General features: G+C 39.8%; 2 protein-coding genes across 3 annotated transcripts in view; one reads left to right on the top strand and one right to left on the bottom strand.

Moving 5' to 3' along the window:
• Positions 1 to 12,526, top strand: part of ANAPC10 (anaphase promoting complex subunit 10) — a 59,419-nt gene extending 46,893 nt beyond the window's left edge. The window contains exons 5-6 of one of the 2 annotated variants that reach the window (XM_077934071.1): positions 10,080 to 10,117; positions 10,675 to 12,526. In XM_077934071.1, coding sequence (XP_077790197.1) covers positions 10,080 to 10,106 — 27 coding nt within the window. In that variant the 3' untranslated portion in view covers positions 10,107 to 10,117; positions 10,675 to 12,526. Of the gene's footprint in view, positions 1 to 10,079 lie in introns of both variants that reach the window. The other variant, XM_077934070.1, reaches the window with a different exon arrangement.
• The window catches only part of HHIP (hedgehog interacting protein), a 69,335-nt gene continuing 66,814 nt past the window's right edge, over positions 11,118 to 13,638 (bottom strand). Inside the window, 1 exon segment of the mRNA XM_028743637.2 lies at positions 11,118 to 12,795. Within this exon segment, the coding sequence (XP_028599470.2) occupies positions 12,602 to 12,795 (194 nt within the window). The 3' untranslated portion in view covers positions 11,118 to 12,601.

Genomic DNA, 13,638 nt, shown 5'->3' with positions numbered 1-13,638 from the left:
AAAGAGGGGCAGGGTTACTCTCAGGTAAGTGGAGGTAGGATTGCAGCCTCATCATCTCAATCTATTTTCACTCAAATAATAAAAACAGATGAATTGTTTATTGAGCACCCGTCTTGATTTGCTTGCGGAAAGGTTGTAGCGTGCTCTTTCTTATTTGTTTATGTGGAAGGTATACAGCAAGTAGCATTCATTCTGATTTCATTGCAATTTGGATGATGGTTGTACATCTATCCATTAATCAGTTGCTTATCCCACAGTGCACTTCCCCCTCACTTTCCTAACCACAACTTTTAAAAAAGTGAAGTTGTTGTTCCAGAGCAGTTTAATCGACTTTAATTGTGCAAATCTGAATTTCCATCATGTGACTGAATCCCTCCTGGAAAAGACTGACATTCTGAAGGTGACCAACAACAACAAGCAGCCAAACAGCAAGGGAGAGGTTAGGCTGAGATAGTGATCTGCCAAAAAGGCGCCCAGGGAGCTTTTGTGGCTGTGGAGAACAAAGCCTAGGCCCCCTGCATTCAAATTTTAGCTCATTGAAATAATATTTAGAAGCACAGAGATGCCTGTGCATAAACCAACTTCCTAAAGAGATTTTAAGCATTAAGTATAATGCTGTTGGGTTCAATTCAAAGCCAGATAATGGCTTTGAAATGCAGAATATTCAGCAGTCAGATGCAAAAAGAGCCAACAGATGGAAAAATGAAATGTGCTCTCAATCTACTTGGGAAGTTTGACTTGTCTGTAGATGTAGATGTTGATGAGAGATCTCAGGATTAAGTTACCTTAAAGAAGTGAATGGGTGGTCTTAACAAAAATTAATATTTGAGATAAAAATCAAAGTGGAAGGGTACAGAGAGAGGGATAAATTGTTAACCTCTCTGTTTAGACAGGGATTCAGTTTCAGTAGAAACTCATTTTTTAAAAACATGACAGCTTTGGCTTTCTTAGCAGGGAAATAGTTTGTGGGCAGAGGTATGACAAACTTCCACAGCTGCTCAGAAAACGTTTTTTGGTTCACCTGAGGTTTTGCATTTAACTTGATGTGAAATGGTAAAGGACAGCTGTATGTATGCATGCAAGGGGTAAATAGCTTTAAAAAAAAAAAAAAAAAAGTTATTTTTTTTAAACCAGAAGAGTAATAACGCAATTTAGTTGTGTTCTGAGAAACCCATTAAAAGATTTTCCAGAGGGATAGTCATGTTGGCCTGTTGCAGCAAAAAGTGCCAAGACCTTAAAGTCCTAAGAAACCTATTATGGCATATGTTTTATGGACCACTGGAATCTCTACTTCATCAGATGTATGAAGTGCAATCTTCAGTTGGAAATCAAATACATTGTAAAAATGGGGAGGTTGGCATTAAATGGCAATGAAATGCAAAAAAATACAGTCAGTGGTGATTCAATTGGATCTTGAATGCATGCAATAGAAGCATAGTGGGAGTAATAGATGCTTAACAGAAATAGGACCTGAGTGCAAAAGCAATTCCAGGCAGCTGGTATCCAGAGACATATTGCCTCCAACAGTGGAGATAGAGCATAGTTGATTATAAACTGATTGTAATTTTTGTTTCTATGGTGCAGTTGTGAATTAAATGTGTGGAAACTTGCAGTCAAACCTAACAATGCTAGTTAGTATATGAAGGGGTTAAGGACCACAGAGTTCTAAATTGCTAGAGGGTCACATCCCCCCCCCTCTTCTCCTGAGTGTGACCTTAGGATTAAGTAAGTAAAGCATTTTTTAATTTACTTCAGTGTGGCCTGTTTCATTGCATGTGAGTAGAAGGGGGCCAGCTGCCTCAAGCAGCTGGAATGGAATTAAAAGAAGGTTTAATAGTCTATTCCTATGCTTCTTTCATCTGCCTAACAATAGGATTTAAACTACTACCAGGACTCTTTATGTGATAGCTCTGTGTTTTTAGAAACGGGCACCAGCCATTTCCCCTTTGTTAGTCAACCCACACACATGGGTCCATAGAGGATTTAATATAATTAATATATCTTCTTACCAATACCCATCATAATGCATTAGCCCTCCTTTTCAGAATGATAATGAAAGGCAAAGTCCCACAGTTATGATGGGACTGCGTCACATCAGAATTCAGGTAGGAGACTGTATTCTAGAGCTCGTACAGTCACATGAGAGGGTTATATATTATACCTGCCTTGTGTGCTTACATTAGTTCTAAGGATGGATTATCATGTTTATTTTACCAATGGTAACATTTATACTCAACAAAATTCCATTGTTTTGTTTTGTTTTGGGGTTTTTTTTTTGCACTGGTTCCATTTCATACAAATGCCCCCCGTCATGTTTCACCCATAGTCTGATATGGCATAATCCTACATTAACAGCCATGAGCCTTATACCATCTTAAAGACTAAAAATTTATTATTTGCATTGACTTTTAAATTCCACGTGTCTTCCAAGAAGCTCAAGGCAGTGCCCAGTTTTATTTTGGCACAAGTTTTTATGGACTGGAATCCACTCTAGCACTCCTACAATATGATCATCAGTTTATATAGACCAGGCCTAAAACTTCTACACCAATCACTGTTATTTCCATTTTTAAGGCTGAGGAGATGGAGGAATTTGTCAAGGCAAAACAAAGCAGGCCTAAAGCCAAGATCCTGCCAACTGGACCATTACTAGCCTAATTGGAACAAAACATTGAAAGGGTTGCAAGACCCTTGGCAAAAGGAGGCATGACATTTCCCTTCTCCTTCCATCCAACTGAATTTTTCTGGAGTGATGTCCAGTTCCCAGTCCCCACCCAGGCAGCATTGCATGAGGTAAGGGAGCCCTCCATGTAGCCCCACCACTGGGTGCTGTGTTACGCTTTCCCTGCTTGGAAGTCTCTCGTAACTACCTCACACCTGGCTATATTTCAAAGATTAATGAGCAGCATCTTGTCAGGTTTAATATATCACCCTGCTTAAGTTTACTTTGACGATGTAATCATAAATTCCCTGACTTGTGGACTACTCCTTCAGGATTTGCATGCAAATTATAAGGAGAAAGGAGGGAAAATACAGAAAGGATCATAAAATAGAATAAGTGCCAGTTTGGAGAAAAGGAACTGTTATTTTTATTAATTTTTTTTAATGTTGGGTTTTCTCTCTCAAGGATTACATGCAGACTAAACAGAGTTGAAGCCATAAAAATTTAAAGACACCAGAAAACATAATAAAAATAAAATCCTTTTTAGGTATGAGGAAAATTTATACCCAATTATGCCACCCAAGCAGAGCTGTTAATTAATCTAATGAGAAAATATGTTCCATTTCCATGCTCCAAAAGCATCTGATACTTCTCAAAGCAACATCTATTCATTATGCTGAAGACACATCCCAAAAATGGTACCTAGAAGCAAGTTCTCAGGCAAAACAAAGAGGACAGAAGAAAATTCCCTGTTAATGGTATGTGTAAAACACTAACAGGTAAAGCTAATCTCTTTGCAGCTATGGAAGCCTCCATTAAACTCATAGCATAGAACATAGGACTGCTGAAGAAGCCTTTTCTGTTTATTTCTATGAAAAGTGATGGTGTAATGTCAACGTGACTCCTCTGCATTGGACTATGTGCCGTGTATGTTGTTGGAGCTCCCAAAGCAAATAGTTGATCTCACCCATACAATATTATTATTGATGCTAGCTTTCAGATATATCTTCCTTGTAAAAAAACCAAGGTGCAACATTTGAAATGAATGTGTGGAATATCCATGTATGGTGATGTGATGAACCTATTAATCAAGAGGAAGAACCCATGGCTAGTGCTCTTGTAAAATTCACCATCAGACATACTGGTTAAGATAAACCCATGGGACAATGCTTACATTGTGAGTCCTTAAGTTATCACAATGTGACAAGCTTCACATCATTCAAACAATGCCTTAGTCAATGCCTGGGATTGGCACTATGTGACCCTAGGTACTCTGATGCTACAGCAGATGGAAGGAATCTTCACCTTGGATCACTTTGGGAAATGGTAGAATATTGGCCTTGCATAAAGAAGGTTCTGGGTACAATCCCCAGTATCTCTATGTAGGGCTGGGAATACACCCAATCCAAAACCCTGCTGCCAAACCCTGTGTTGATACTGAGTTAGATAGACCAATGGTCCAGCTCAGTATAAGGCAACCTTTTCATAAAAGGAAATATGGAAGGAGGCAGGTGAGAGCCACACAAGGGAGAACTTACATTCATCACATTACATTTTTGTAGAGGGATAGCTGTATCTACAGCAGGATTAACATAAAAGAGTCTTGATCTTCATGGACCACAGTCCACTTCCTTAGCTGTCGCAGTCAGAGAAGATGCAGCTACTGCACTGCTGCTCCTGCTCCTTTTGTCCTCACTGCTAACATGGCAGTGATGCTGCCAATCGTTTCCTGGAGATGGTGCTCCACTTTTTGCTGGTAGGCTGTGCCTTCAAGCAGGTTCCTCCTAACTTTTGGGTACTTGCTCTCCTACCTCGCCTGCTTTAGGTGGCAGTTAAAGGAGGAGGGACAAGAGGACTGGTGGTTAAACAGAGTGGGAAGGCTGTGCAATGTCCGCAGCTTGTTTTCTGGGCCAGTTCCAATTTTGGGAAAGCCTGGGTAGAGCACCCCCTGGTGTATGCCCTTCCTTCTGGTAGTGTTTGTGGCCAGCAGTTGAGTAACACCAGGAGGCTAAGTCTACCCACTATTTAAATTCCCCCCCGGAGTGGGGCAGAGCTGCAGAGCCACCCATCTCTACTGGCATCCCTACAACATACCTGGATGGTAATGGGTCAGGGTGGGTTGGCAAGGTTGGGGCTGTGCAGGTGAACTAGTGGAGCCAAACCAATGAAGCCTCCTTCTGGCTCATCCATGCAGCTCTAACCTGAACACCATTCTGTCCCATCCCTGTGCCATCCAGGTACATTACAGCAATGCTGGTATCAGAAGGGTGGTTCTTCAGCTCCATCTTACCAGAGGGGACACTACGGAGGTTGATACAGGTCCTGCATGTTAGGTGCTCTGGAGTATTTAAAACTTGCAGGCACCATTTTTTTTTGGGGGGGGGGAAAGACCTGACAGCTGAAAGCTTTTGCCACGTAACCTCACAAATATCATTCATACAATATACATGGTTCATCAAAGTAAGCAATGTTTTACAGACTTTAATTAGCAAATATATAAATATCAGTTTGAACAGTAGAGACATTTAAAGCCAAAGAAACAGGAGAAATGAGAGCGGCATGTTGATTCCTGAATCTTTAAGTTAGATACCCACCTCCAATTAGATCCCCTAAGTCAGTAGCTGTCATAACACTGCAATTGATGGAGCTAATGTTAGTGTTAGCTTGAGCTGGTGGCATATGCCCAGATATGGTTACAGTCCTCCTAGGCTTCCTTTTTTGCAGTCCTAAATGTATTTGAGCTGCTGGATCCCTGTAAACGTCAATGAAACTTCACTGGCACAAGTGCATTTGTGATCACAGCCAGGATAAGCAATTGGTGTTTTTGAATTGCAAGATGACACAGTTCATAAATAACTCTCAGGGTGGGTCTGACCTCACAGTAATCCACCAGCATTCAAGGGACACATGAAGTCCCAATGTACTGAACTACATTTTCTCTCACTTTTGTAAATTTCAGACTTTATTGAATATAAATGTAACATGCTATACTTCTTTATTTTTTAAAATCCATTTCCTTTGCTCTTGATCTCCTCCTGGGTAATGGAGCCATCAAAGCCTTCTGTGACCATTACAAACTGCAGCTGCAGCAATAATATTACGTTTCCTAGCAGGTGTACTCTCCACCCATTAGTTTGTAATATTGTGAGGAGGTGGGGTCCCAAATGCAAATCCTTTGATTCCAAGCTGATCAGGTGACTCCACCCTTCCTGGCAATTGGCGATGAGCGTCCAGACAGCATAACACCTGAAACACTCCCATGAGACAGATTGGTATTTTTTAAAAAACCTAACTATAATTCTACTGAAAAAGAAAAATATAACCCAGATGTTGTTTTGAGGTGTTGATGGAATGAAAGACTCATTATTCCAAATGGACACCATCCTGAAATCATATCCTGGCACGTCTCTCATTTCAATGAGATTACTTAAATGCAGTGGCTTGCAGGATGGAGGCCAGCTGAGCATTCCCAGGACTTGAGGTAAAACCCATGTGCAAAGTTCTTCAAAACAAAAATGAAAGGTCAGGTGCATATTAATTACAAGACGTATAAATATGTCAGCAGGTTTTTGTAACTTCTTAATAAATCACCAAAGCAAGCAAAGCCAGCTCATGATGGCAGCACCATATGCTGAGTAATTAGGGCCTGAGCCTTATGGAGTGATTTTCTGTGCAACAGAGCCTATCAAATGTAACACATATTTTTTTTGGTCCTCCCTCTGATATTATAATAACCAGGCGCAACTGGATGGAAGCAGAGGTGCACCTCTCTCCATCACCATGGCGGAAAAGCTGCAGCTGTCATGCAGCTGCTATGGGCACAGTCAGGAAAAAATAAAACACTGCAACAGAAGGGAAAGGTGAACCTGTTTTGTACCAGCTCAAGCTCTTGCCTGCTTAGCTTAGCTTAGCCTTATCTGTCGTGGGTAGCAGCAATTCAGGGTCACACGTAGAATCTTTCATGTTGCCTGCTACCTGATCCTTTTAGCTGGAGGAGCCAGGGATTAAAGCTGGGACCTTCTGTCTGCAGATCATGTGGTCCACCACTGAGCTACAGCTGACTATAGCAAAAGTTGGTTGCAATGTTGGTTGCAAAGTCAGCAACATGTGGGTTAATTACATTAAGGCTGCAATCCTGTGCATACCTACCTAAGCGTCAATACCACTGAATTCAATGGGAATTACCTCTGAGTAGATGTCCCTAGGCTGCTGCTGCTAAATCCCATTTCACTGCTTTTTATTTTTTTGCATTTATATCCCACTTTTCCCCCAACATGGAACCCAAGGTGGCATACATGTTTCCAGGTAGTCTTCCATTTGAGCACTGACCAGGCCCAGACTTGCTTAGTTTGAAACATGGGACTAATAACTGGGCTTCACTTGTAACCCTAGGCACATTTACTTAATTTCATCCTTCTCCTTCAAGAGTCATCCCCCCAACCAAACAAATTCTAAATGTATTTTGTGGAGTGGGGAGGGATATAGCAGACATACTTGGAGAGATTAAAAAGTAGATGTTTTATTGTTATATAAGCAAGCAGACAATGTTTGAAAAGTTGAAGGAGAAATACAAATATGTAATATACTAAACTTCATTAACAATATGTAGGCTTTGTTGTGTAGCATTGAAAACCAAGACTTCAGCTATGGCTCCTTTCTTCCTTGTTCAAACACATGTCTCCCATGCTTTAGCTGATAACATTATGATGTCTATATACACTAGTGTGATAAAGATATGCTACATACAGAATGAGGATATCTATAATCATGTGTGATCTGAAATCAGTGTTAGAGCTGCACTTATTTTAAAATAATTGAAAACTTTTAAATCGTAAAAATGCCATAAAAAGCCACCCCTTACTCCTTGTAAATGCAATCCTGCAAATTATCATGTTACAGGGAAGTTGTGCTGAGCTAGATCTGCAGGCTTGGTACAGGAATGGGCCAATGAACATCACTGCTTGTTACTCCAGAGGCATGGGAGTAGATATAGGATTACCTTCTTCATTTGTTCAGACCTCCTCCTATCTGGACTAGCCACATATCTCTGCATGTATCCTGTTGTACTGGTGCTTTGTTTTTAAAACACTAAGAGCTACTCTTTGTTCTGCTTGACAGATTAATCATTAGGCTAGGAATGCTAAAGAGCTGAAACCAAGAAAAGCAGAGCCCTGTTTTAGTGTGATGAAGAACATAAGAGGAGTCTGCTGGATCAGACCAATGGCCCATCTAGTAGTTCAGCATGCTGTTTCCGCAGCGGCCAACCAGTTGCTTGTGGGAAATTACTAAGCAGGATTTGAGCACAATAACACTCTCCTCTCCTGTGGTTCCCAGCGACTGGTATTCAGAAGCATTACTGCCTCCGAACATAAGGGAACCTCAGCCTTGCTGTTTCCTTAACATTCCACACAGATGACACTGTCTTGTGATAAGGAATGATGAGGAAACCCAAAATACTGCATTGTCTAGCTTATCACAAAGGGCAGAACCTGCTCTCTGTATGCCATTATAGGTACCAGTTGAGAGTGGGGCAGGAATGGGTCTTGTTTTGCTCATGATTTCCTCACTATGCAGTCAGGTACTGAAGGGCATAAGCACCAGAGAGGCGTGGAGTGAGACCCAGATAATTTATCCACCTAGCACAGGACCAGCATATTCAGACTTCAAGCGTGACCAAGCACCCTGTCCCGACATCATCCCATCCAGCATCAGCGTAGGAAGCTGAGCTCTGAAAATCCAGCATGTTTGGAATGTAAGAGTTCAGCAGCCCTCTGCAGTTCTGGACACAGTTAGTTATTTTGAGCAGTCATAGAAAAAGGAAATTAATGGAAATAGAGTTGCCCATGTTTTCCTTACCAGTCCTTAATTCTATGATAATTCCATTGATAGCCTGGGCCTCTCTACATCCATAGATTTCTCTTACCTTTGACTGTACCAACTGATCACTGCACCTTCAGTGGTACAACTTCCGCCCTTAAGGCTGCAACCCTGTTCCCAATTATCTAGGAATATGGAACATGGTGGGATATAAATCCCAGACAACATACATAGACATGCCCTAAATTTCATGCAGTTCCTTTAACATGGACTTGGTTGAGTGCCAGTCTGTGGCTTTTGGCCTAATCATATGCCCTGGACATGCAACATAATAGTCAGCTGACAGAAGAAAATATACAGGCCTGCTATAACTAATTAGAGAATAGCTTAATGATGGCACCTTAATATCACAAGAACTGTGACATTTCTGCCAAATATCCAGGCTAGCAAGAGTCATGTAATGACAGACCAGTGGGTCTACACACACTTGTCACTAATTAATGGTTGCTATAGTTATTTATAGATTATTAGTTAAATATTTTTCATAAGAGCGTTCTTGTTTGCATTGTTCTTTAAAGGTGAGAGATAAAATTACTGAAATTCATTCAACTTCCTAAGTAGATATACGCATATGCACTGGCATATGCAGTTTTTTTGCGCATGAGAGCACTTTCTACCCCAAAATATCATTGCTGTGGAAACAAAGACAATATTTCAAAATAACCTCATTAGAATTGCAGACCAGGAGAGGCTGATGAAAGAAAAGCTTGAGCACAAGTACAAAAGTCATGTGCTCGTCTTTGAGCCTATTAACTGATTGCCCCACCGACCTTAATTTTTACTGGGGGCAAAAGTTTCATGGTAAACTTCATTTTTAGGGTCGCATTGTGAGTTGCCATGGTGTGAGCTTAATTAGCAATGAAATTGTCACAGAAATAATTTACATATTTTTGCATGCCATTACTCAAGGTAATTACTATATTCTGTTTAGCCTCTTTTTAAGCCTAAAGGGCAGTTTTTAGAAATAAGGCTTAAAGTCATCCATTGACTTCTTCAATAATTGTGGTGCTTTTCATAAATATGCAGCTTAGTTTTTCAGTGAATTTACTGAAAACAATTTATTTCCATCAGGGAGTTCTCATGCTATATTATATACTTGTAGGAGACGTTCACAGACACACATTCCTTTCCATATTATTCCAATTTAATATTTTAATTGTGTAGTTTGGGCTGTTTCAATTGCTACTCCAGTTCAATATTATAAAACAGACTTTGTGTCATTGCCACTTGCACTGCAATTAGTTATTGCAAATTGGCAAGAGTTTTGGGTTTTTTTTTGTATAACCACTAACAAAATAATGCCATGATTTCAGTTATTATATATCCCTGTGTTTTTTTATGAACCAACGTGTGTGGTTGACATATTTACTCACTTCAAGCTTTTAACCTTCTATAAGAATGCAGCCTTGGGCTCTTGTTACCACAGTTTACCTTCTATTGTTTAAATTGCTTGAAAAACATAGGAACCGAACATATTTACTTGTCATAGATGAAGTTTTGCTAGCTATGAAAAAAACCCCTCTCTTTCTCCCTCACCCAGGTCTGCATGGAAATACCAGCTATTTGAATCATCTAAATGTGAGTCGCTTGTAAACGTTGCAGTAACTTCATTCTTACTCTGGCAAAGCTATGTGAACAGTGTAATGTGTAATAAAACAGCACGATTTGATAGATTTAGACAGCTGCCTCATTCTCTAGAAGTTCACATTTTGTTAATGCCACCCCCACGTTGAATAAGAGAAGATTAGAAGGTAAGGTCAATGTACAAAAATGGTTGCCAGGACATTTTTTTTTAATTGTAAAACTTTTTGTGATGTGATTCAGTAAAAAGACTATAGGGAGAAAGCAATGGAGACAAAGGGCTGCTATTAACCTACAGATGCAGGCTATTGCAGGGTTCATTGCGAGATTTGTCACACTGCTTAGCCAATGACGTGCTAGCATGACTGGAAGAGACCACCCTTTTCTGGGGTAAGAGGGTAATTTGGTCTCCATGCTCATTTAATCCTGAACCTTCTCTGAATAGAGTGTCAGTTGGGTCTACATTGTGCAAAATTATGCATGCACTTTTTAATGCTGCCCCATTGTTCACTAAGCACTCGACCAAGATTTCTCAACCAATTTCCATTTGTCAGGAGGTCATTTGAAACCCAAGAGGAATCATAGGTGGATGGCAAGTGCAGGCGCTGCTTCCTTCTGCTGTCTCTAAAACAGATGTTTGGACACCAACAGCTTACCTATTGCGTTTTGCTTACAAATTGCAGCAGTACTAAAAGGTATGAAGAAATGGCTTGATTTCATTTAGTGACTGAAGAACTCGCTCTTATAAATGCGTTCCCTCTCCTACAGATACCATTCTCAAGGAGGCTGGGAATGTTTGGTCAAAGTGTCAGGCTACATTGCTTAAAACACTGCACACTGTTGGTGTAGGAGGAACAGGTGTTTGATGAACTGTGGGACGAAGGGCACCCTTGCTCTTCCCTTCTCTCTGTGTGGGAAGACTTCTCTGCAAAAACAATAGCACAAAGAGAAATTGATATACACCGCAAGTATGAACACACAGACTACAGCACAAGTATTGCAGGAATAAGCATTTTAAATTCTGAGGGTGATCCTATAGTTCCAATATTAATCAATACTTTAACAATTCTGAATACAGCATGTACATCAAATTTATTGATACATTTACAAAAAGGAAACAGCATTATGTTAACTCTCCAAGAAACATTTACATTTTGAACCATATTTGGCAATAATCATAATTTTAATGATTTGTACAAGTGTCCTCTTAACACAGGCAAGACTTTAGCTAAAGTGAGCTCCCATCCAGTGAAGTTCCATTCAATGTGAATTCTGCAATAAATTCATATACCATATAAAAATGGGCCAGTCCTGATATAGTGGAAAGAACTCTATCAACATTTGCAGCGACTGGTTGATTGGCTGCAGCTGTTTCTCCGTCGATTACGAACAAAGGCTGACACAAGGATACATTTCTACATTATGTCCACAACACATTAAAGAGTGTGTTTGCTCTTTCGCTCCCCATCATTCCAATTAATTTGGAGAAAAAGGTAACTTTAGTATTTGACAGGACATGGCAAAGCTGTTCATCTAGATGATGTCTATATTATAAAAAATTAAAATAAAATAATATAAATATGTAACACAAACCCAGTGCCCATTGTTAAATAAGATATTCAGTAAAAAAAACAAAAAACAGACCTTCTACAATGACTGGTTTTAAAATATGCAGATATAATTTAATTATGAAGAACTTGAAACAGTGTGGAAATTAAGCTGCGATAGCCAGATTTTTGCATCTATGCCAGATAAAGTAGTTAAGTGCATAACATTCTGTTACATTGATAGAAGTGTAGATTACAATCTTACAATGAATTGCCTATATAAGAATGCATTAAGGAGTTCCGAAACATTGTCTTAAAACGGTGGGGTAGATTCACATGGTCATGATTTAATGTCATAATTTGTTCATCTGAAGATTCCAGTGGATAATAGTTCTTACTACAATACCCTTTTCCCATCCTGTTTAGAGAACAGCTTTTAATGGAAGGGGAAAAAACCAATGTGTTTATTGTTACATGAATTTGATGGCAATTGGTCATTTGAATCCGCCTGCCAAATATCTTAACCATGGTTAAAATCAAAATTTAATAATGGCCAACAGTTTCAAAACTCCTTTTCTGATTGCTATACTCAGATAGTTATACACAAAAAATGGTGGGATATCAAATATTCATAGTGACACCATTGGAAATTATTTGTGGTAACAGTGGCATTTCTGTGTAAACTACTTCACATGAGGAAATATAATTTTGGAATTCCACTAGTTATGCAACCAGATGTTTGTGCGTGAATTGTACGTTTTTGCTTCTCTGAAAAGGTAAAAAGGCAGATCTACAAACCCAGTGGAATCACTGGAGTTTCAAAGCAGGATAAGAGTCTTTTGGTGGGGGGGGGGGGAGAGAGAGAGAGAAGAGAAGAGAAGATTTGAAAAACAAATGCCCATTGAAAATGTGGTATCCAAATAAGTCCCAGACACTATACAATGTAGCTGGTTAGATCCAGCAAATAGGATGTCATGTCTATGATCTGATCAAGAATACCTGCCCTTGTCACTCTTCGGATGTTTCTATCCACTTGCTCACACTGAAGACCAAGATATCCTTTTTTACACATGCATTTATTTGGTCGTATGCAGACACCCCCGTGTCGACAGGCTGGTTCACATTTTGCTGTAAAAACACACACAAAAAACTCTTATGTAGAGGCTTTCCCAAGAATCAGGAAAAAAATCCATATGTACAAAATGGGAACTATTTCTCCATCATAATGGCAGCAGTATGGATTTATTTAGTTATTTCCAAAAAAAATGAACCATTTGCTTTTGTCTGTTTCTCAGAATATAAAATAGGCCATGATACATTATGGGAAAAGAAACTTGGATAAAAATATAACAGAAATATGTAAAAGAATACCTTGCTCATGAAAGTATCTCTCTGATTTAGGGAGTCTGCCACATTCTTATCAACTGTTATTCTGCATATGGGTCAACAGAGACTCTTGGACAGGGTACATATTACATCCCTAGACACTGCTCTAACTCACTAGGATCCCTTCCTGGAGTGCATTGCCCTTAGCTGGCCAGGTGGCGGTGGTCAGAATGTCTCCTTTGAACAGAATGACCGTAGGAAGTTCCTTCTGGTCTTTGAACAGTATGGTGAGACAGATGTCCCTCAAGGACTCTATGGCTGCATGCTTCAGAGGTTTCCTTGCCTCACTCATTCTCTCCATTTAACCTGTATCCCACTTCCATCTTCTCATCCCCAGGTCTACTTCCACAGCTCCTCTTGTATGTACAGAGAAACTGACTGAAAGTGTGGAGAAGCATTTGAAGGATGGCAAAAGAATGTTTATGTTTGGTGACAGTGTTAGTCCCCAGATGTGTGTCGTTTCATTCCAGTGGTCCCAAACACACTACATATGAGCAACATCCAGGATAGCTTTGGCACAGTTTATCAAATGCACACATGTCATTTGATGAAAGCAAATTTCCGAGTCTCTTGCTCTTTGTGATT

This window comes from Podarcis muralis, chromosome 9, assembly GCF_964188315.1.
Source record: "Podarcis muralis chromosome 9, rPodMur119.hap1.1, whole genome shotgun sequence".
NCBI classification, from domain to species: Eukaryota; Metazoa; Chordata; class Lepidosauria; order Squamata; family Lacertidae; genus Podarcis; species Podarcis muralis.
This window is presented reverse-complemented; position numbering and strand designations above follow the sequence as displayed.